Source organism: Podarcis melisellensis (assembly GCF_964234715.1).
Source record: "Podarcis melisellensis genome assembly, chromosome: Z".
In the NCBI taxonomy this organism is placed as follows: domain Eukaryota; kingdom Metazoa; phylum Chordata; class Lepidosauria; order Squamata; family Lacertidae; genus Podarcis; species Podarcis melisellensis.
This window is the reverse complement of record NC_138547.1, coordinates 13,525,982-13,548,389: the sequence shown is the minus strand read 5'-3', so window position 1 is coordinate 13,548,389 and position 22,408 is coordinate 13,525,982. Positions and strand designations below refer to the sequence as shown.

The window sequence follows — 22,408 nt, the reverse complement described above, 5'->3', positions numbered from 1 at the left end:
ATTGGGTTTTACCCGTGTCCTCCAAGTTTCGTGGGAACCAACACATGTATTGCAAGTTAAGAACATAAGAAGAGCCTGGTTGCTGCACCAGGCCATAAGTCTAGCTGGCCCAATATCCTGTTCTCACTGTGGCCAACCAGATGCCCCAGTGAGAAGCTTCCCTCCTCTCCCCTCTTGCAATTCTCAGCAACAAGTATTCAGAGTCAAGCTGCCTCCGATAGCACTATATATCATGTTCTACCGTAAGGGGACCTGCGGCATGCAAAGCAGGTGCTCAGCCACTGAGCTGTGGTCATTTCCTTTCTGCCATCCACCAGTACCAGTGGCACAGGGAACCAGCACCTGACCTACAGAGCTCCTGGTCCGAGCCTGCAGAGCACCCTGATATGAATTTAAGAAGAGCCTGGCTGCTGGATTAGGCCAAAGGCCCATCTAAATCCACCATCCTATTCTCACAGTGGTCAACCAGATGACCCAAAAGGAAGCCTGAAAGCAGGACATAAGCACAACCGTCAAAAGTCAAAACATACAAGGGCCACTCATCCTTTTGGACCCTGTGGGAACACTGATATAGTATTGAGGGCACCATCCTCTATGGTTGCTTCTCCCCACCATCCTCTTGGGTCAGTTCACTACATATCTAGAGAAATACATGATCTACAATTTGATGACAACAGTGGTGGGGAAAGACCCATAAAAAGGAAGAAGACCTGTTTTTCCATAATCAACACTTGTGTACATGGTTGCCTCCTCCCTCCCTCTGTGAATGTGTCTGACTCCACTTTCTCCCCTGACTCCTGCAGCACCCCGCTTTCTCTCCCCTCACTGCCTCTCAGTTGTTCTCTTTTCCTCTCAACACGCTCTGGAATCACACCCTTTGCACCTCCTGGCTGCACAATTTTCTGTTCGGCTGCCAATCTGAGCCTTGAAAAGAAGAAAGAAGCGAAAAGTGGAAGGGAGAACAGGAGAGCATCAGAAGTGTCTGGCTGCTGTATCAGGCAAGTGGCTCATCTTGCCCTGTATCAGGTTCCCTCAAGGCCCAACCGGAAGCCACAAGGGAAAACCCACAAGAAAACTCAAAGCCAATGTCCCCTATGTGGTGATGTGTAAGTTGGCCTAGAACGCAAGATCTGATGTAACTGTTGTTCAAAAGGGAGGAGGATCTTCCCCATGCTAGAAGAACAAGTTCTCCCCATTTCTCCCTATAGTGGGGAAAGCTTGGTTGTAGAGCATCCACTCTACATGCAGAAGGTCCCAGGTTCAATCCCTAGCATCTCTAGGTAGAGCTGGGAATGTCCCCTGCCTTAAACCCTGGGAGAAGGGCCATTTCTGCCAGTCAGCACCGACTCTACTGGGGCAGATGGACCAAAGGGTCTGACTTGGCGGAAGGCAGCTTCCTATGTTCACAAGAAGAAACAATAGACAAACTAATACCTGCTTTAGTCGGGCTGGAGAACCCAAAGCCTTGAGATGCCACGCTCCCTCCACCAGAGCTGAATGTGCCCATCGGCTTCTGCTCGCCAAAGGAGGCGGTGGTGCCAAATCCAAAGGTCTTGGCACCGCTGTTTCCAAAAAGGCTTGATGTATCTGGGGCAGGGAGAAACGAGAGTCTTTTCTTACATACCAGAAAAAGGCCCGCCTCCCCCCAAAAGTGTATCAAACTGCCCATCTTAAAATGTGAATACTGAGCATCATGACACCACAGAAAAGGGAGGTGTGACCCCTCTATGAAGAGCAGGAGAAAAGATTTTAAATGACAACCATCTATTGATAGCCATCAATGAAAAATTTACCACCTTATCATGCTAGGAATCAAAGTCACATGTAATAAGCAGCAAAATATTATAACAGAGAAATACAGTAAGCCTGCAACTTACATGGGGGTTATGTTCTGGGGATTATCAGCTAAGGGCTGATGGGAGTTGGAGCCCCATAGGCTTCCAGTCTGTTGGGTTATGGCTGTAACCCAAACCACTTTTCCACCAGGTTGGGGTTTCTGCTGGTCTCTTTTCATTCTGCCTGACAAAAGTGTGGGCAGGCAGGAAGTAGGCTGGATACTGGAACCCCTGCCAGCAGCTGTCCACAGGAGGCCCTGAAGCAGAGGGTTTTGGGAGCAGCCCCACTGCTATCACTGGAAGGCCCAATTGGGCCTGTCTCCCTGATGGGTTGAGCAAAAGGGCTACAAATGCAGCCCCCCCCCCATTATGGATTCAGGACACCAATGCTACTTGTTCCCTGCATTTTCAGCAAATGCAGCGCGGCAGATGCACTATAATGTGCACAAAGAGAGAGTATAAAGCCTTTCTTCTCAAAGTGCCTCTACATCCATGTCTAGTTATGTCTCACAGAAGTGAAAGCCTCACTGATCTTCAGAATCAGAATCCTCTTGCAAACCTCAGGGCCCAGGAAAGTTCAAAGGAGTTCTAGTGTTGTGAGTGTGTGGAAACTTCTCTTTACCACTCAAGGATAAGGCACATGTGTATGTTCCTAGACCTCTTTGTCCTTAAGATTTAGGGGATTGGGCTCAAGACTGCAGCTTCTTTCTGAACCCAGCCCCCTTTATTAATTGTGTGTTTGTGTGTATGTGTAAGGTCGTGTGTGTGTGTGTGTGTGTGTGTGTGAGAGAGAGAGAGAGAGAGAGAGAGAGAGAGAGAGAGAGAGAGTATATATGGATTATTCACTACATTAATTTGGATTAGAAAACTTATCAGAGTGACACCATTATTATTATTATTATTATTATTATTATTATTATTATTATTATTATTATTATAGAATATTAACAAACCATCAACTCATAAGAAAAATATCTTGGTGGTGTACAAAATAATTACATTATACAATTGGGGTGCCAACTTGCCCCCTGCATTGAGGGGGCGCGGCGGTGCGTGACATTATACGCCCCTTTGCACGACCTGCCCCTGCCCGCCTGGCAGCAGCAGGGTATAACATACACAGAGGGCAATTTCCACTCTCCACACGTCCCGGCCCCACCCAGCACATGAGTGCTCTCCCGGTGGCGGCGGGTGGCAGGGAATGGCGGCCTGCTCAACACTGGCGGGGCCCAACCCCCTGCGTACAAATACTGAGAATAAAGCCCTTTCCACCCCCTATAGTTGGCTGATCATAATGCAGTAAAGAATGACTGCTGCTGAATCAAATTAATGTCCTGAAAGTGCTCAGTGGCAGAAAAGCATTTTCAGCAGGTGACAGAATGTCAAAACTGTAGGTGCTCATCTCATTTCAATAGGAACAAGGTTCCAAAATACTGACACCACTACATTAAAAAGCCTTAGTATGCATTGGAGCTAAATCAGGGAGGGGAACCTTTTTCAGACCAAGGGCTACTTTCCTTTCTGGACAACCTACCTAGGGCCACATAGCAGGGCCAGTGGCAAATGTGGGTGGAGCAACTAACGGCAATTCTGCCTTTGTACAGTAGGCTAGTTTCTACACACCTTCACATACACACACTCCTTTCTGTCCTCCATCAGGCAAGCAAGAGGCATGATCAGAGTTCAAGGACACATTGCAACCAGGCAAACACACTCAAGGAGGGTGTGAAGTAGGGGTGGGGTGGGGTGGGGACGTGGGAGAGTTAAGAGTGCTGAGGGTTGTTAAGTGACCCTTCTTCCCCTCCTGGAGTGGTTTTTACAATCAATCTTTCTTCCCAGGGAACTGTGGGAACTGTAGCTCTGTGAGGTGGGGCAGAAGTCTCCTAACAACTCTCAGCACTCTGAACAAACTACAGTTCCCAGAATTCTTTGGGGGAAGCCATGACTGTTCAAAGTGGGACCATAGTGCTTTAAGTGTATGGTGAGAATGGGGCCTTTGGCAAAACAGAAATGGAAACACAACTTAACACAAAAGTTAAAACACCTCTAAAAGGCCTGACAGGACCTATCTCACTTCCAGCAGGAGAGGGGCCCAGAGAAGGGCCTCCGGTGCAGAAATTCAATACAAAAGCAGGTTTATGTGTTAAGAGACACCTAAGTGGTACATGGGTCCTAAGCTGCTTATAGGGACACTGAACTGAGCCCATGTGAACCAAGATTTGAAATAAAAAACCCAGGAGCTCTGTAACTAATGGTTGGCTGCCAAGCAGACTTGATCTCCCCACCACTGTCACTTCCAAAATCCATTCCCATCCTCACCCTGGGCTTTGTTGCTACTGTGAAAGCCAAAAGATTCTGGTTGGCCTCGAAAAGGGGTCAGCAAAATTCTTCAGCAGGGGGCCAGTCCACTGTCCCTCAGACCTTGTGGGGGGCCAGACTATATTGGGGGTAGAATGATGCAAGAGCACCACGAGCCCCAGTGGCTGCTTACCTGTGTCTTGCGAGCGGCAGGGGCTGGTGGCAGCAAAGGGACGATGAGCAGTGTGCGAAAGGGCTCCAAAGAGGGGCAGCTTAAAATGGCAGCCAGTCAAGCGCTGCTGCTGCTGGCACCAACAAAGCCCAGCCCCCTTCCTCCTCTAGGCAGGGCGGGGAGAAGCCAGGAGGAGGGAGGGAGGGAGGAGGCGCTGCCGCCACCATGTGAAGGAAAGGGAGAGGAAAAGAACACGCACGTGCTGGCGATCTATGCGGTGATCCCTGGATCGTCCGCAGGCCGGATCCAGAAGGCAATTGGGCCTGATCCGGCCCACGGACCTTAGTTTGCCGACCCATGGCCTAGAAATTAGGTCCCTGGTCCACACCAGTTGATCACTTGCTTCCTTGCTTCCACTGCCAGTGCAAACAGATTTAATTCATAAAGTGCTCCACTGAGGGGGAAGTTCTACACGGCATAGGTCATTCACATAAGGTGATGACACATGGGTGATGCAGGCCTTCCAGCATTGGGGGAGGGGGGGAGAACACCCTGTGTGAATCAGCCAGTTCTGAGGAACAAAGATGGAGTAGCTATGACACTGAACACGCAAGACTTGGCGATACTTACTCTGGGTGGCCGAGGAACCAAATCCCCCACCGCTGGCGCTGAAAGGGTTCTTATTTGCTGCCTCATGGCTTGGCTTTCCTCCTAGGCCACTGAAGAAACCACCACCTCTCCCGCCGCTGCTTCCGGACCCAAAGAGACCCCCGCCAGACGAAGTCTGCTGTAAGGAGGAACAAAAAGTGGGGGAGAATTGTTTTCACTGGCTCGCAGGTACACAGGGGCCGGATTCCATGAGGACTAGAGGCATTCTACAAGCACCCTTGCAGACTTGGGCTAGGATCCAAAAAGTGTTAGTGGGCTTGCAAATTCTCTGACTTTATATTTTAGATACAGTGGTATCTCTAGTTGCGAACATAATCCGTTCCGGGGTGGCATTTGCACCCTGAAAAGTCCGCAACTAGAGCGGTGCTTCTGCGCAAGCACGGAGCATGATAGAGCCCTTCTGCGCATGCGCAAAGCACACAGAACGCTTCTGCGCGTGTGGCAAAACCTGGAAGTTCCAGGTATGCCGTGTTCACAACCCAAAAATCCGCAACATGAAGCGAACACAACTAGAGGTATGACTGTACTTATATACTGCTTTTACATACAAAAAAATTGGCGAAATGTATATAGCTTGATTTTCAAAAGTTATTTGTTGAAGTGGACTACAATTAAAGGAAAAGAAAGTCACAATTATTATTTTTTAAATCACAACAGCAACAGAAGAAGATAAAACACACACACACACACATGCACATGAAAACATCCCTGAAAAGTTTTGACACCTTATTTAAAAGGGTCATTCTCTAGGACTGACTGTCCTGAAGCTGGAAACAGATTCCAGGGTTTAGGTACCACCACGAAAGAGTTACTGCTTAGTATTATCTGCTAACCTGACAGATGAATGGGATGGGACAGCCATGAGTTTAGAAAGCAAGTATTAAGTAGATAATGTGTTCAACTTCATCTGTACCTCTGGGGAATTGCGGTGGGCTATAGACATCTGAATACTCGCAAGCTGTGAAGGACAATGTATTTCCTTCCATCTTCTAGGCTCTTCCTCCCCCTACTCTGCTAAGCACACAGGAGCCATCTTTTCTAGGGGAAAGAATCTGAATCCTGTGTTTAGCAAAGTGGGCGAGGTGGGGAGGGAGGCAAGATAGGAGCCAGCCAATCAGTTTCTGCAAGATGGGAGATTGGATTTTGGGGAACAGATTGAAGATGATAAGGAAAGCCTGCTGGATCAGCCAGTGGCCCATCTTGTGCAGCAGCCTGTTCTCACAGTGGCCACCCAGTTGCCCCAATGAGAAACCCACAAGCAGGACCTAAGCAAAAGGAGCAACTCTCTCCTTCCTGGGGTTCCCCAAAACTGGTGTTCAGCAACATCACTGCTTCAAACAGTGAAGGCAGAGCACAGGCATTTTTTCATGGTCAGGATATAAACGCTCATATGGTTTTCAAGGTATCCTCAACTCAAATTGCTCTGCACTGTATGAAGCACTTCCTTGCATGTGCCTGAATCGACCACAATGCAAATCTACGGCAGGATGAAGCAAGGCAGTGCCCTCCCGAATGTTGTTGGATTCCAGCTTCTAGCAGCCCCGGCCAGGATGGCCAGTGATCAGGGATGATGGGAGGCAGGAGACAAGCAGCATCCAGAGGGCAAAACATTGACTATTCCTGATCTATAGTCTTGGAAAATATAAACCCTTAAGGGGGATTCCCCTGCTCTTCCCACCAGAACCAAGCACAGGGTTTTTTTTGCCCATGAAGAAGCGTGACAATAAGTTCAGGAAAGATTACCTGGCCAAAGAGGTTCCCGCTGGTGTTGGTTGCTTGCCCAAACACAGGGCCTGGGCTGCTGGAGCCAAATGCTGGACATGGGAGAAAAAGAAAGAAAAGAGGGCAGGGAGAAAAAGTCAGCATTTAGACACAAGACAAATGAGGACTGCTGGACTAGAACCAAAGATATGAGTTTGAGGGGAGGGGTCAGTCTGGATGATGCCAGGAGTCCCTTCCAAGTATTGGGATCCTGTGTCTGGGTTAGAATGCATGAGAGCAAGCTTGCCAAGCCTGTCCCTTTGTCCAGGCTAAGGGTTGCCAAAGTGGGAAGATGTTATCACTGGATCAAGTTCATCAATTCTGTTGAATTAACTAACCTAAATATATTTAATTGTCTTTTGAATAACTCCGCCATTGATTAACACAGTGTTTTGAATTGCACTGTGTTTTCATTGCCCTTGGTGAATCATGCAAATTTTGAATAATGCTTTTCATAGGGTAGGGAGCACTGGGGATGAGTTTATGGAACCTAGGGGGAAGTGGCCTGAAAGACTTTGGGAACCACTGGATTGTGCTAGCTGAGGCTGATGGGAGTTGTAGTCCAAAAAGCCAGGTTAACTGGGAGATACAATCCAAAGTGTCTAGAGGAGAACAAGTCAGTGAAGGAGACCATAGAATATAGACTTGCATGTGCGGAATGAGGAGGCCTTGCTAGAAATGCCACTGCCATGTCAAGTTTGTAGGAGGTGCATTGATGTGCGGCAGGCTATGGAACATCCCCCCTTACGAGTTGAGTGTGGCCCCCTCCTTGTATAATTTTTCACAAAAATGTACCTCTTTGCCCAGGTCTTTTGAGAAGAAGTGGGGAGGAGAGAGGAGGACTGTGCCATAGCTCAGTGGGGTTGAGCACCTGCTTTGCATGCAGAAGGATCCAGGTTCAATCCCCAGCCGTATCTCTGGGAAGGACTGGGAAAGACTCCCTTGGCCTAAGATGCGGGAGAGCTGTTGCCAGCCCATGTGGACACCACTGATCACCTGATCAATATATGATAGCTTCCTACATTTAGTGATGTCATCTGGACGCCCCCTATTGCAGTGCTCTTGCTGGCCTTGATTGCTATGCAAAATGGTTTTAATTGTGGGCTTAGTGATAAGTACAGCATGGCCTCAACATATTACATTACGCCAGGATAGGCAACGTGGTGCCCCCTGTACATGAATAAGCTTCAACTCCCATCACCTCTCCTTTTCTCCAAAAAAAGCAAAAATACTGAGCAATGCTGAGGTTCTAAAATCTTGAAGGAATGAAAAAGGCCTGGATTTCCATTAAATACATCTCAAAATGGCAGCAACTGCTAAATGAGTCCCAGCCGAGGACTCAGATTTCCTTTGTGCAAGAAGGATCTGGAGCTGTGTTAATCACCTGTTCCCATGAAAAGATAATGAGGTGTTTGTATTAAAAAGAATTCCCCTGCTCACTTCAAAATGCATACCCTGCCATCAAAACTAAGGCACTTTCCTGTAATTAAGGCCCCTTTCCTGTAGGCAGGGCTCACTTATGCCTTTTAAAATATTTTGTCCTGGTAATTAGCAGGGCGGGGGGGTGTTCTTTCTTAAATGTGCATCTTGTATATTGAAACCTAATTAGTTTTCCACCTTTGGGCACTGTGATCCATGGGGAGAGCTCCCTTCGCCCCATCCTCCTGCTGTGCTTCTGGGGAGTGGAATGTCTTGATGGATCATGCCCTGGGCTCCCCCCATCACCTTTCCTGTACATTACAGGGGCCTCCAGCAGGAACTGCATTTCCAATTCTTTCAGTGAGAAAACCAAAAATGTCTCAGATCATTGATATTTCTTCTGAAAACTTGAGGTTTTTAAAGTCACCTTTAAAATTTGGTGGGATACCACTTAAGGTGCCACAGAACACCTCATGGGAACACAGGAAGAACACCAGAAGCTGTCTTATTTGAAGTCAGATCACTGGTCTTTCAAGCTCAGTATTGTCTACACTGACTGGCAGCGGCTCTCCGGGGTTTCAGGCAGAAAGTCTTTCTCAGCCAGCCCTGGAGATGCTGCTGGGGAATGAACCTGGGACCTTCTGCATGCAAAGCAGATGTTTCACCAATGAGTCATGGACCTTTCCCTTAAAAAATAAAGCAAGATTCTAGTCCTCATGGATCTGAATGAAGGGCTGAATTGAACAGAACCATAGGATACTGTCTTATAACTGAGCCAGGGCACTGGGTTCAACCAGCTCAGTATTGTCCACACCGAGTCTCATCGTCTCTCCTGACCCAACATGGAGACTGTAGGTACTGAAGCTGAGACCTTCTGCATGCAAGGCAGTCCCTCTGCCACTGAGCTATGGCTCTTTCCTCTCCCGCTTAACCCATTACCCCTTGGTCCCTGCACATGCCTTCTTACCTGAAGCTTGACAGAAACTGAATCCAGCTGAGGATGTTGGGGTGGTGGCAGCGGCTGCACCCCCAAAGATGGATGCCCCCTGCCCGAAGCTGGAGCTCTGCCCAAAAGCAGGGGTGCTGCTTTGGCCAAAGAGGCTGGTGCCTGCAGTGGCCGTAGGCTGTCCAAAAGTGAAGGAGCTGGTGGTGCTTGTGCTGGATGGTGCCCCGAAGACGCTCCCACTGCTGGATGCAGGGGTGGTGGTAGAAGCCATCTGCCCAAATGCAGGAGCAGCCCCGAAGGCTGCCTGGTTGAAGGTGAACCCACTGGATGTGCTGGCTGGCTGGCCGAAGGTGGGGGCTTGGCCAAAGGCTGGCTGAGCAAAGCCTGTGGAGGTGGTGGCACCACCAAAAGCTGATGTACTGAACCCGGAAGTTGCTGCCTGTGTGGTGATGGTGGAGGTGGATGGTGGCGGGGTGGCAGGGGGTTGGTTAAATGGAGAAGGCGGCGCTGCAGAGAGCTGGCTGAAGATGGGGGGCATGGGAGGGGTCACCAATGCCTCAATTGCAGGTTGGCTGAAGGCTGAGCCAGAAGAGCAGGTGGCAGGGGGCTGTGCAAACACAGAAGGGGCTGAGACATTGGCTGTGAACGCAGAGGTGCCAGTGGCCGGGGCCTGGATGGACGCACTTGGGCTACAGGAAGCTGGAAGCGCTCTGGTCACTTCAGCAGGCTGAGAGGCCATGCTTGCTGAAGGCAAGGTTGCTGGAGTGTGCTGGTCCAGAGATGTTGCCGCAGAAACCACCTCAGTCTTTGAATCAGTAGGAGAAGTGGCGGGAACGGCTTCTTTGGCAGGTGCTACTGTTCCCGCTGCTGCCACAGCAAGACTGATTGCATCCACCTCTTCCAACGAAGGTGTGGCCAGAGCAGGAGGATCTCGAGGAGGTTCTGGAGTATGGACCTGGGGCTGGGGCAGCAGCTGCATTGTTCCAAGCTTGCTGGCATCACTCTGAGGCAGCTTTTCAGGGCCTGGGGAGGTTCTGCCATCTTCCTCTCCTTTACCAGTTGGTGTGGTGCCCACAGTAGTTGGAGCTGAACTCAACAGACTTCCGAATGACAGAGTAGCGTTTGCCGCCGGTGCAGAAGAGGGTGTTGGTGCTGCGGCATTTGCTGGCTGAATCCCAAGTGCAAAAGTTGACTTGGCACCTCCTGCGGGCGCTCCAAAGAGAGCAGGAGACCCTGTGTTGACCAATTGGACATTGCTGAAGATGGTGCTGCCAGACGTTGATGTTAAGCTGGTTGTCATCACAGAGGCAGCCACCTCTGTTGATTTGCTGACCTGCAAAGAGCTTCCAAGAGTAAACCCAGAAGGTATTGTGCTCGCTTTTGCTTGCTGTCCTCCTGTGGCATTAACAGGTGGAGGCTGTTTGGTAGTGGCAGCCTTGGAATTCTCATCAGCTTGACCGACTCTTAACCCAGAGAAACTCCCAAGGGTCTCCCCAGCAGCGGTGCCCTGGAAGAGGTGATCTCCTTGTTTTAATGGAAGCCCTTCCAGTTTCCCAGAGGTTGAGAAAGGGACGGAGGCCACAGGGGCTGAGGTCACCTGGCTGTTTGCCGGGCTTGGATCTCCTGAGCCACTGCTTGTCATGGGGACTCCTGGAAGACTGGACGGTTTTGCGGACCCAAAAGCGAAAGAGCTCTCCAGAGGGGTTCCAAATTTCACGTTCCCGCCAAGGGGAAAGGCATCAGGCTGGCTCAGCTGTTTTGGAGGAGAAGGTATTGCTGCCAAGGCACAAGAGAAAGACACAAAGCAAATAAATTTCAAAGGTAAGGTTCACTGATCACTACCACCCAGCTCCAAAGCAGCATAAACCCTGGAATTCATATCTCAGAGGTAGATCACCTGTTTTGCCTGCAGAAGGTCCTAGGTTCAATCCCAATCAGCATCACCAGGCAGGGCTGGGAGAAACTCTGCCTCAATCACTGGAGAGTCACTGCCACTCAGTGCAGACAATACCATGCTAGGTGGACCCTAACAGCTCAACTCAATCAAAGGCAGCTTCCTATGTCCCTCTGCTTAGTTTGTTGAGTTGTGTATTGTTTGGTTTAACCTCAAAAACCTTTCCCCCCTCCTCTTCCAGACCATCAGTTCCACAGTCTGTTACATAAACCAGTCACCAACTTCTGGCAAACTGCAGCTATAGATCAAGTCAACCAGGTATTCCCAATCTCTTGAAACATTTGTTGTTCTGTTTACTCCTTTCCTGAAGACAGGAGTGCCTGGCGTGCTCTGGTCCATGGGGTCATGAAGAGTAGGAAATGACTAAACGACTAAACAACACTCCTTTCCTACTGCATATATCCAGGGAGGTATATGTTTAGTGGCAGAGCTTAGAGGTAGAGCATATTCTTTGAATGCAGAAGAGCCTAGGTTCAACCTCCAGCATACCCAGTTAAGAAAAAGGCCATCAGATGCTGTTGAGCTTTATCATCCCTGACTGCTATGGACATGCTTGCTGGGCTGATGGGACCTGTGGTTCAGCAACATCTGGAGGGCTAAAGGTTCCTTATCCCTGGATTAGAGAAGGATGGAGTTGTGGCTGTACCAGCAGGACTAGAGAAGTCCACCCCCCCCAGCCTGAGGGCCACATTCTCTTCAAAATGCACACCCCATTTTAAAACAAAAACTCACCTTCTACTGGAGGGACAGATGTTGCAAGAGAGGTGAGGATTGCATCAAGGTTAGCTTCAGGTCTAGAAGACAAAACAAAAACACTAATGTACAATATTTGGCCTTTTCAAGAAGGGAAGCAGAAGGTTTGCAGGGGGCGGGGAGGGAAGACGGTACACGTGTATACACTACATATTTGTTCCAGTTAAACATCATGGCTCTCACTAATGGGAAGTATAGTTTGGTAGGATGCCAATAGTTCACTACCTACCTGCACTATGCATTGTCTATTTAACACTGTGTTGCTTTTTGTTTTTTTGTGGCTATATATGCCACCCAAGTATGCGTCAGTGAGTGGCCAAACAGATCTAGCCATCATAATAATTTCTTAAAAAGAGAGTCCTGTTTAACAACTGTGCCACCTTTCTCTCCATTTATTTTCAGGTTTTCATTACACAGGCTTTCCCCTAAAAGCAATGAGATGATGAGCTATTCTACCTGAACTGCATGACAAGATGAAAGTGTTCGCTGAACGACCCCCCATATATAAATTAAACATGTGCATGGTTACTTAATTTGCAGAACACATGCACAGTGCAGAATTTCAGCTTCTCCTAATTCACACATGGGAGCCTGGGTTCCTAATCCTCCGTGACCCCTTCCCATCTGAATCAGGCGTGGGAGAGGATTTTGCTGAACTATAATTCCGATCATCCCTGGCTATTGGCCATGCTGGCTGCAAAGGCTGGTGGGAATTGTAGTTCAGCAACCGCAACCCTGATCTAAATGGTTGTTCCCCAGGTCTGATTATAATGTGATGGAATGAGAACTGCCTACCCCATGGCGACCTTCTCCATGTGACTGCTTATGCAACTGAAGCCTCCAGATGGCAAAAGGACGATTTAGTCACCTCCATGAGTATAGATTACAGGCTTTCCCTCCCAAGCCATAAAAGCTACGTTATGGCTAACTGGGCCACTGCATCTTTTCCAGCTTCCATGCTCTCAAATTCAGCCCCTCCATGGCTGCATTTCAGTTTCTGTGCCTGGATCTGCATGAATGCTTTTGATTTTATATTTTATTTTATATATCCAGTGCTGCAGGTTGCAGGGGAGACTAGCCTGGGCAAATGAGGCACTGCCCTACTGACTTCAATCAGCCCCCACCTGTGTTCTGTTATTGTTGTTTATTGTTTGTAAGCCACTTTGGGATTCATTTGAATGGAAAGCGGCATAGAAATACAATAAATCAAATCAAATCAGCGTTGCCCCTTGCAGAACTCAGCTGGGAGGACTTAGCTGGCTCTGCCTGTCATTGGCTCTGGTGCTGCCTGCTGTTGGGCTCCTGACCTCCCAAACCCACCAGTCTCAACGCACACCAGTGGCTACTGACAAGTTGACCAAAACACTGTGAGACATACAATTTCTGTCCTAGCAAAAGGACTATCGTTCGGGCTAGTGCCATCACAGAGAAATCAGCTTACAAATATTGCCAAGAATTCTGGTGGTGGCTGGTAATGAGATAGAAGGTTGTGTGTTTGTGGGGTTTTTGTGTTCTTCTGAACCCTTGTCAACAAGAGCCAAGGGCAGCCAAACCAGGATAGAAGGCAGGTTGTTGTACCCTCCCCTACAACAGTTCACTTGAGCTTCATCTCCACCTCCCACGCAGTGTACATAGGCTGCAAACCTGGCCATGCCTATTCTGAAGCACTGGATTTCATTGTGTTTATTCCCAAGTAGGGTGAGGGCTCCGGTCTTGCACCCCATGTTTGCTCCGTGGAGCTCAAGGTGACAGCAATGACTCTCCTGTTTTAATCTCACAACAATCCTGCAAGGTAGTACCGAAGGTTATTCCCCGGGTCCTCAATCTAACAGTCCAGGCATGTCCAACAGATAGATTGTGATCTACCGGTAGATCACTGGGTGTTTGTGGTAGATCACTGGTAGATCATTGGCTCCCCACAAAGAAGCTGAACAACCGTGGCTCCCCTTAAAAAAGCTCAACATTTAACCTCCTCCATGAAAAAACTCAACAACTTTGACCTGAACCCCCCAAAAGGGGGTAGATCACTGCCAGTTTTTAACTCTGTGAGTAGATTGCAGTCTCTTGGGAGTTGGCCACCCCTGTAATAGTCAAATGCAGCCTTTTACCAACCAGGTGCTCTCCACCTGTTTTGGACTACAACTCCTACCAGCATGGGGCTGATGGGAGCTCTAATCCCAAACAGCTAGAGGACACCACCTTGGCCACGGCTGCTCTAACCAAGACTCGAACTAAGAGGCCAGGGTGGCCTTCATCGCTCAGCCTAACACACCTCTCAGGAATATAACCACCGCATTACACCGACCCTCTGAAAAGTGATCACGTGCCTTGCTGTTGGTAACATTAGTGCTACCAAGGGACATCAAAGAAACGGAAACAGAAAGACGGCCATACATACACAGAGGTGGTAAATGTGAACGCTTTGTTGAACTGGGCAACTGTTGATGGAGTGGGTGCAGCAGCAGCAGCAGAAGTCACGGATGCTGATATCTTCTGAGGGCCTTGCCCTGGGATTGTAAACACAGCACAGAGTTATACACACACCATAGATAGAGGGGAGGGAGAGGGGGAGAGACATTGCACTGTCAGCTTTCCCGGGACAAGTCTTTTTGAGTTACTATGTTTTATACCCCACCTTTCATCCAATTATTTTAAGATGAAGCAGGGACATTCTGCGTGCAAAGCACATGCTCTGCCACTGAGTTATGGGCTCTTCCTGGGACTTGCTGTGTTACCTCCCAAGCTGGAATGGGCCATAAGAAGCCCTCTCCCTTTCCTCAAGACAAGTAATGATAGAGGAACTAGTAACACTCTAGCCTAAGACAACAAATTCTGGGCAGAGAGCTCTGAAAACTGGCACTGAGTGGGTGGGGGCAGAGGGAGAGATTATATGACTGAGCTCCAATAAGCAGATCAAGCAGCTTTCCATAAATGTATCAGCTTAGCAAGCCTTTGCACCACTCCAACTCCATCCCCACTGGAAATATGAACATGTATTCATGTGTGAGAGACAATACTTTAGAGAAGTTATAAAGGGGGTGAATGCATGAATGGTGTGAAGTGTTGTGAGAAGAGGGGAGAAGGGAGAAGGAGAAGGAATGAATCAATGAATGAATCAATAAACAGTATATGGGAAACAGAATGAACGAATGTTGGCGTGGTGAGAGAAAGGATGGTGTGGCTCTGCCCCAAATTTGGCTATGGTCCTGGCCCAATGCCTTCTCTCCTGCCCCCACCCCCCGCATGGAACCCTTGATGGATTACCCCACAAACAAATGTATCCCTTGCAGGGAGGAAGGTTCATAGATAAGGCTATCAGTGACACCAGTCACAAAACCTATGCTCTACCCTCTCTTGTCAGAGTCAGCATGCTTGTGAATACCAGGTTGGCCACTGTAGGGAAAGGATGCTGGACTAGATGCCCCACCCCCACCCTTTGGCCTGATCCAGCAACCTGGCTCATATGTTCCCAACTCCTAAATTCACATAAACCGTAACCAGCCTTCAGAACTGAAAAACATGGTCTGACCATGGTTTCCAATTCCGGGTTGCTAACAGTGTTTGGCCTGAATCCCCACACACCCCACCCCAGAATCGCACCAACCCCCTTTTTCAGGGCTGTTTGCAGGTTCCTTCCTTGCACGACAAGAAGGTATTGCCAATGCCGGTAATAAAAATGATTTCAGTTTGAGGGGTTACCTAACCAAAGCAAGAATCAGTCTGGATTGCGTATGCACTGGAAGGAGGGGTGATGAACAGGGAGGCTGACAGCCACTACCTCCCAAGAGGTAATAGCACTGTGTATTTTTATTTATTTATTTAACTGCATACAAAAGCTTTCAAGAGACCTTGGACAAACATCTCTCGAAATTGTCACCATAACAACAAATGTTCAAAATGCGGCAAGAGTGGGTTCTGCAAACTCTTGCATTGGCTAAGAGACTTACACTGCAAGGCTGGAAAGATGAATAGTTTATCACTCAGCGGCTCAAGGATCTCACTGCCATGAACATATGCTTACACTTACTCAATTTCGTTTTGGGACTGCTTATATTGATGTGTTTATACAGCAATATATTTCTGTTAAAATTCCAAAGAAAGGGGCATGCTGAGAGCAGACCCACTGAAATTAAGGGGCATGATTAACTTGGGTCCAGTAGTTTTAGTGGGCCTACTCTTGAGTAGGACTAGTGCTGTAAACAACGAAAATATATTTTTAAAAAACAATAACCATAATTATTTTAAAAGGCAAGGAAAGTGCTGTAGGATTCAATACCCAACATTTCCAGCTTGCTCATGATTTAAATCTGTACTATTTGTTAAAATAAAAATGTCATTTCTGATGGGGGATGAGGTCTGTTGCTTTCACGTTCCACTTGTGAGCCTCACAGAAGCACCTGACTGAGCTCCACTGGAGAAAGAAGGCTGGATGAAATTGGATCCAGAAAGACTTAAAAATAAATAAATCTTCACCCCAGCATTTCAGGTTTTAAGTGTCATTACCTATTTATGTAGCCAAAAAGTCACAATCCCTGCACAGCAGACTTGAATGCCCAGAACTGTACACATGATTCCTGTTGGTGGTTGCACCACTGATTTGTATAATGACATTACAACACTGTCAGTTTCATCCCTAATCCTGTTTCTAAAGATCCTGGAACCAGCCCTTTCAATGGCTACTACACCCTGGTGGCTGATGTCTTCATTGAGCTTATGCCACCACATCCCTAAGTTCTTGCTCCTAGTCAGTAATTGCCACTTCAGATCTTGTTGGCTGGCAGTACCCAATGTTAGTCCTACTCAGAGTGGACCCACTGAAAAAGATGGGACATGACTGACTTGGGTACATTGATTTCAAAATGTCTACCCTGAGTAGAACTTAGCTGGATACTGTATCTACCTGGCTCAATTTCACTATTTGTTGCAATTGGGATACTTTTACTCCATGGTACATCATAATTGCCTTGAGCAAGCCAAGTCCCTCTTCTTTCCCCCTCTGTCTGCAATTTTCTGGCCCCGCAACAATACTTAGGGTAGACATTCTGAAATCAAGCTTCTACATTTCTACTTAACTAAGTAGTCCTGCAAGTGTGTTGAAATTACGATTAGTTTTGGGGAAATGCCATTTCTGAACAGATAAGCACTCTGTGTTAACAGTGTTGGGACGGGACCTGCAATGAACCACTGGTGGGTGGAACACTTCCATTCCTTCTGCCGGCCAGCCAGCTCATACCCTTCCCCAGGTTACTCCATTCCATTCTAAACCCCCCCCCCCATTCTTCCTGTTTTTCTCCTAAGGCACTCAGCATTGGCCACTGTGCATGCTCAGTCCATATTGGGCTATTTTTTGTTGGTTTTCTTGTACTTCTGTAAGCTATAGAGGGCCACCCTCTCAGGTTCTTGTTTGTTGGTGGCTCTACTTTGGCTACAGTCCCATCATCTCTCAACAATCAAGTTTACTATTAGAAGCAGAGATGGTGGATCCTCTGGTGCTTTCTGCTTCTCACTCTGGGTTGTAACCAAGCTTTACCTGTCAGAGTAGACTCACTGAAATTAATGGATCTGAATTAGTCACATCCATTAACTACAACGGGTCTACTATGAGTAGGACTAGCACTGGTTTCCTACTCTTTGGATCCCCCTCCCTTTAAATATTAAGGCAGGTGCCATCTCCAGTCTTTTGGAACCTACTGAAGATCGCCTTCTTCCCACAAGCCTTCTGCGTACAGATCTTTCCCAGTTTGCACCTGCTTAAGAACTGTGTTTAGACAGTTTATCTTGTGTTTTTGATGCTCTGGGTGCCTTTAGGAGAAGGGTAAGGATATCAATTTGAACAACTACAGCAGCAGCAGCATAAACAGACCTGTGCTCTTTTTGCCAGCTGATGGCTGGCCAGTAGATGCCATGGTGACACTTGCCACGGAAGAAGAGTTGGGTGGAGACTGCATCTTAAGTGAGCTTGGTGAAGGTCCCTAAAACAAAAACAAAAACAAAACAAAACAAAACAAAACACATTAGTAGTTAGGCCAAGAAGCATGCAAGGAAGGATAATGGCTTGAGAGATGGTGCACTCTAGGACAAGAAATAACTACAGGCAGCGACCATTTTGTGCATATCTGATGACGCGCGACCACTGACACCCCCTGGAAGGGACAGGGTGGAACAGGGTTGGGGAAGAATGGGCTGACACACACAGTGACCTGGAACACCCCACACACAAATGGGGAGTTGCCTGTTTGCAGTCCCCGTGAAAAAGAGGAGGCACCATGCAAGGGCAGAAGAAACATGTCCTTAGCAGGCACACAGAGAATCTGCCCCAAGGCAAAGTTAGGAAATCCTACGCGTGTTCAGCTTGGCACATCTGCTGCTTGGCCTTACCCACTTCAGACTACAAGCACGTAAATATGCTTGAATGCAAAACAACCACCAACAACTAAACCTTATTGCACATAGAAAGCTTGTGTGTCAGGGAGAAGGCAGTAAGTAACAGCCCTTTCAGAATGCAAAGGTTGGAAGGCTTAATGTGCCATGTTCTTGGGGCACCATCAGCCATCCAGCTCAGAGGTGGATCAAGGAATAAGAGGCAGCACCCTGGTGAGGCAGTGTGCCCTCCAACCACTCCTGGACCATCCAGACCAGAAGGTGTTGTCTTGGCTGACTCCCTCAGCTAAAAGGAGTTAGCAGCCAGTCCTCATAACAGACTTGTTTCTACATCATTTTAATTCTATTGTAGCTTCATTACATTTTAACTATTATCTTACATGTTTTTAGCAACCTGTATTTAATCCATGTTTGTTTTAACCTGTGAGCCAGCTTGAGTCCCAGTTCTGGGGACAAGATGGGATAGAGGAGGAGGAGGAGGAGGAGGAGGAGGAGGAGGAGGAGGAGGAGGAGGAGGAGGAGAAGAAGAAGAAGAAGAAGAAGAAGAAGAAGAAGAAGAAGAAGAAGAAGAAGAAGAAGAAGAAGAAGAAGAAGAAGAAGAAGAAGAAGAATGAGAAGCTTGAAAGAGGTAGTGGGCTCCTCTGCAGTTCAATCTCCCAAAATGCTACCTGCATTGTTCCCTGAATTGGTGAAATGTCCTCTGAAGTGCATCTGAAATGGTATCATGTTACCATTTATTAGGCCTCAGCAAGAAGCTATCATGCCCTAAATCTGTGCCAATATCACCTTTGTAATTGGTAAACCAAAGTTTAGGAATCCCCTCCCGACAATGCTGAGTGAGAACTCCCATCATTCCTGGCCATTGGCCATGCGAGCTGCAGGGGCTGATGGGAGCCACAGTTCACCAACATTAGGAAGTCCATAAGCATATTCTTTGTGGCTGTAGGTCTTGAAATCATGAAATTTGAATGACTAGTCTTCAGCAGACTGCAAAGTCCAGGTGTCTTGGTCCCCCTCCCTAATCGTGTCCACCTGGTCCTGGAAAAACATGGTGTTGGTCGAGGAACTTAAGCTGCTGTCTGTTACCTCTTGAGACAAACCTTGGACATAGTGGTGGGTGTGTGGTATTTGTGTTCTCTGTCATGTGTGGGACTTCTCTGAGTAAATAATTTTTTTTTGCAGCCTGAGTCAAGGAATTTGAGAGCTTGTGTTTGCTAGAATTTGGGATACATGCATACCTAGGTTGTGCCAAAAGACACCCGTATATATTTCACCACAAGCTTTTCACAGAAAACAGATGATAGGCAAAGTGAACATGGACCACCAGCACCAAACTGTATGGGAAACACCCTTACTAGAAAAGCTAACCAACAAAAAGGAAATTAACACGGGGACAAATAAAAAGACGATGCCTTCACCCTGGTGTGGCTTCCCCTTTATTACACACACAGTCCAAGAAGACAACAACAAGAATGCACTGATAGCATAAGAATTAATATGGCTAACTTGACCCAACAACCCCTCCCTTTCATACAGATGCCAGCAAAACTCACTGCAGCCAACTGGAGGAAACCAACCATGCCCTAGGCCCCACAACCTCCCACAATTCCAATGAAAACTAGTAAGTGAATAAAAAGAGAACCTACCCAAGTGACACGAACACAGAAATCTTGCACATACACCATGTAAAAGAATGGAAGTCTACCACCCCCTACTCTTTCCCCACCTCATATCAGATATGATGGATCTGTAGAAAGGACTTTAAGACCTGAAGATTGAGAAAATGTAGGTACGTAACCAAGTAATTTTTTTAAATAAAGACACTTTGAAAAGTGGGAACATATGTGAACTAAGGGGCTTTAAAATTACATTGTGTTACAATCTTAAAGAGAATTTTTATAAAATAATATTTGGTATTTAACTCCTGAGAAACTATTCAGAATTCATAAAGATGTTTCAAACGTTTGCTGGAAATGCCAAGAACATGAAGGGACATTTTTATCATGCCAGTGGACATGTAAAAAAGCTAAAAAATATTGGCTGCACAAACATATATACATACATACATGCATAGATACAGCAGATTTTAAAAGGCTAATATTCAATTTAAGCCAGAACTTTTCCTCTTAGAGATTAATGGATACACAATTAGAACAAGATTGTGGAAGATTACTCCAATATATGATTACAGCAGCAAGTGTGCTTTACGAATAAAGATGGGGAGATACAGCATTGCCCACTATAGTAGAATGGCTGATAAAATTATTGGATCTGGCTGAGATAGCAAAGTTAACATGCTTAATTAGAGAGAGAGAGAGAGAGAAATGTTTTTGACATTTGTCAGAAATTTGCATGATAAGAAAATTAGGGTAGCCATATACAGTGGTGCCTTGCAAGACGAAATTAATTCGTTCCGCAAGTCTTTTCGTCTTGCGAGTTTTTCGTCTTGCGAAGCACGGTTTCCCATAGGAATGCATTAAAAATCAATTAATGCGTTCCTATGGAAACCGCCTTCAGACCAGGTCCGGGGACAGTCTGTCCCCCGACCTCTTCTGAAGGCTGGCGGGGGGCAAAAGTCTTTGCTCCCCCCTGCCTGCCTTCCCGGGAGAGCGGAAAACGCAGCGCTGCCTTCCCGCTCTCCCGGAAAGGCAGGCGGGGGGACAAAGACTTTTGTCCCCCGCCCGCCTTCGGAAGAGGTCCAGGACCTCCTCCGAAGGCAGGCGGGGGGCAAAAGTCTTTGTCCCCCCTACCTGCCTAACCGGGGGCTTTTAAATCGCCCCGGGACTGTCCGGGGCGATTTAAAAGCGCCCGGACGGCTTTTGAAGGCAGGCGGGGGGGAGCAAAGACTTTTGCCCCCGCCAGCCTTCAGAAGAGGTCCTGGACCTCTTCCGAAGGCGGGCGGGGGGCAAAAGTCTTTGTCCCCCCTGCCTGCCTAACTGGGGGCTTTTAAATCGCCCCGGGACTGTCCGGGGCGATTTAAAAGCGCCCGGACGGCTTTTGAAGGCAGGCGAGGGGGAGCAAAGACTTTTGCCCCCCGCCAGCCTTCAGAAGAGGTCCAGGACCTCTTCCGAAGGCGGGCGGGGGGCAAAAGTCTTTGTCCCCCCTGCCTGCCTAACCGGGGGCTTTTAAATCGCCCCGGGACTGTCCGGGGCGATTTAAAAGTGCCCGGACGGCTTTTGAAGGCAGGCGAGGGGGAGCAAAGACTTTTGCCCCCCCGCCAGCCTTCAGAAGAGGTCCAGGACCTCTTTTGAAGGCTGGCGGGGGGCAAAAGTCTTTGCTCCCCCCGCCTGCCTTCAAAAGCCGTCCGGATAGCGGGAAGCGCTTCCCTGCTATCCCGGACCCTTTTAAAATGCTGGCGGTGGGGAGCAAAGCCTTTCTCCCCCGCCGGCCTTCCTGGACCTCTTCTGAAGTCCAGAGGGGGGGGGAAAGGCTTTGCTCCCCACCGCCAGCATTTAAAAGAGGTCCCCGGAGATTTCCCTATGGGCTTTCGTCTTGCGAAGCAAGCCCATAGGGAAAATCGTCTAGCGAAGCGTCGCAAAAACCGAAAAACCCTTTCGTCTTGCGGGTTTTTCGTCTTGCAAGGCATTCGTCTTGCGGGGCACCACTGTATCTGGATTTTCCTGGACATTACCAGAATTTCAAAGGTGGAATTGATGTCTGGGGGGGAGGTGGAAGATTTCTGAAATGTGTTTTGTAGTTTGTCGAGGGTGGGGTGGGGAAGAGACGCTCAACAATTTTGGGGGTTTCCTTTTTTTTAAAAAAAAAAGCAACACAACTTTCGGGGTGTCCTTGTTTTTACTTTCTGAAATATGGCAACCTTAAGGAAACTGAACTTGTAATATCAGGATTTGAAGATAGAAACAGTGGTTTACTGAACACAGAATGGTTGGATTTTAACAAATGAATATCATATGAAGCTGCAGGACAAAGAACTGGAAGTTATTTTACTCTTTTCTACATTTCTTTATTTTTTTCCCTCTCTTTCCCTTTTCTCTTACTTTCTCTCTAAGTCTGTCCTCTTCTCTTCTCTTCTTTCTAACTGTTCTTTTTTAGACTAAGTAGCTGTTTTAGTATATTAAAGAAAGATACTTTGCAATTGGTATGTATTTTTGTTTATCTATGAATGCCAATACATAACAAGAAAGAAAGAAAGAAAGAAAGAAAGAAAGAAAGAAAGAAAGAAAGAAAGAAAGAAAGAAAGAAAGAAAGAAGCTTTCTGG

At 47.6% G+C, this 22,408-nt stretch overlaps 1 protein-coding gene across 8 annotated transcripts in view; it reads right to left on the bottom strand.

Annotated features, from left to right (window-relative positions):
• The window catches only part of NUP214 (nucleoporin 214), an 87,041-nt gene that overhangs the window by 9,158 nt on the left and 55,475 nt on the right, over window positions 1–22,408 (bottom strand). For 5 of the 8 annotated variants that reach the window (XM_081897047.1, XM_081897044.1, XM_081897045.1 and 2 more), the window contains 7 exons: window positions 17,671–17,779; window positions 14,206–14,314; window positions 11,787–11,848; window positions 9,122–10,876; window positions 6,718–6,788; window positions 4,936–5,092; window positions 1,435–1,587 (listed from right to left, as the gene is read on the bottom strand). In XM_081897047.1, the coding sequence (XP_081753173.1) occupies window positions 1,435–1,587; window positions 4,936–5,092; window positions 6,718–6,788; window positions 9,122–10,876; window positions 11,787–11,848; window positions 14,206–14,314; window positions 17,671–17,779 (2,416 nt within the window). Of the gene's footprint in view, window positions 1–755; window positions 925–1,434; window positions 1,588–4,935; window positions 5,093–6,717; window positions 6,789–9,121; window positions 10,877–11,786; window positions 11,849–14,205; window positions 14,315–17,670; window positions 17,780–22,408 lie in introns of those variants that run through there. The other 3 variants (XM_081897051.1, XM_081897046.1, XM_081897048.1) reach the window with 3 other exon arrangements.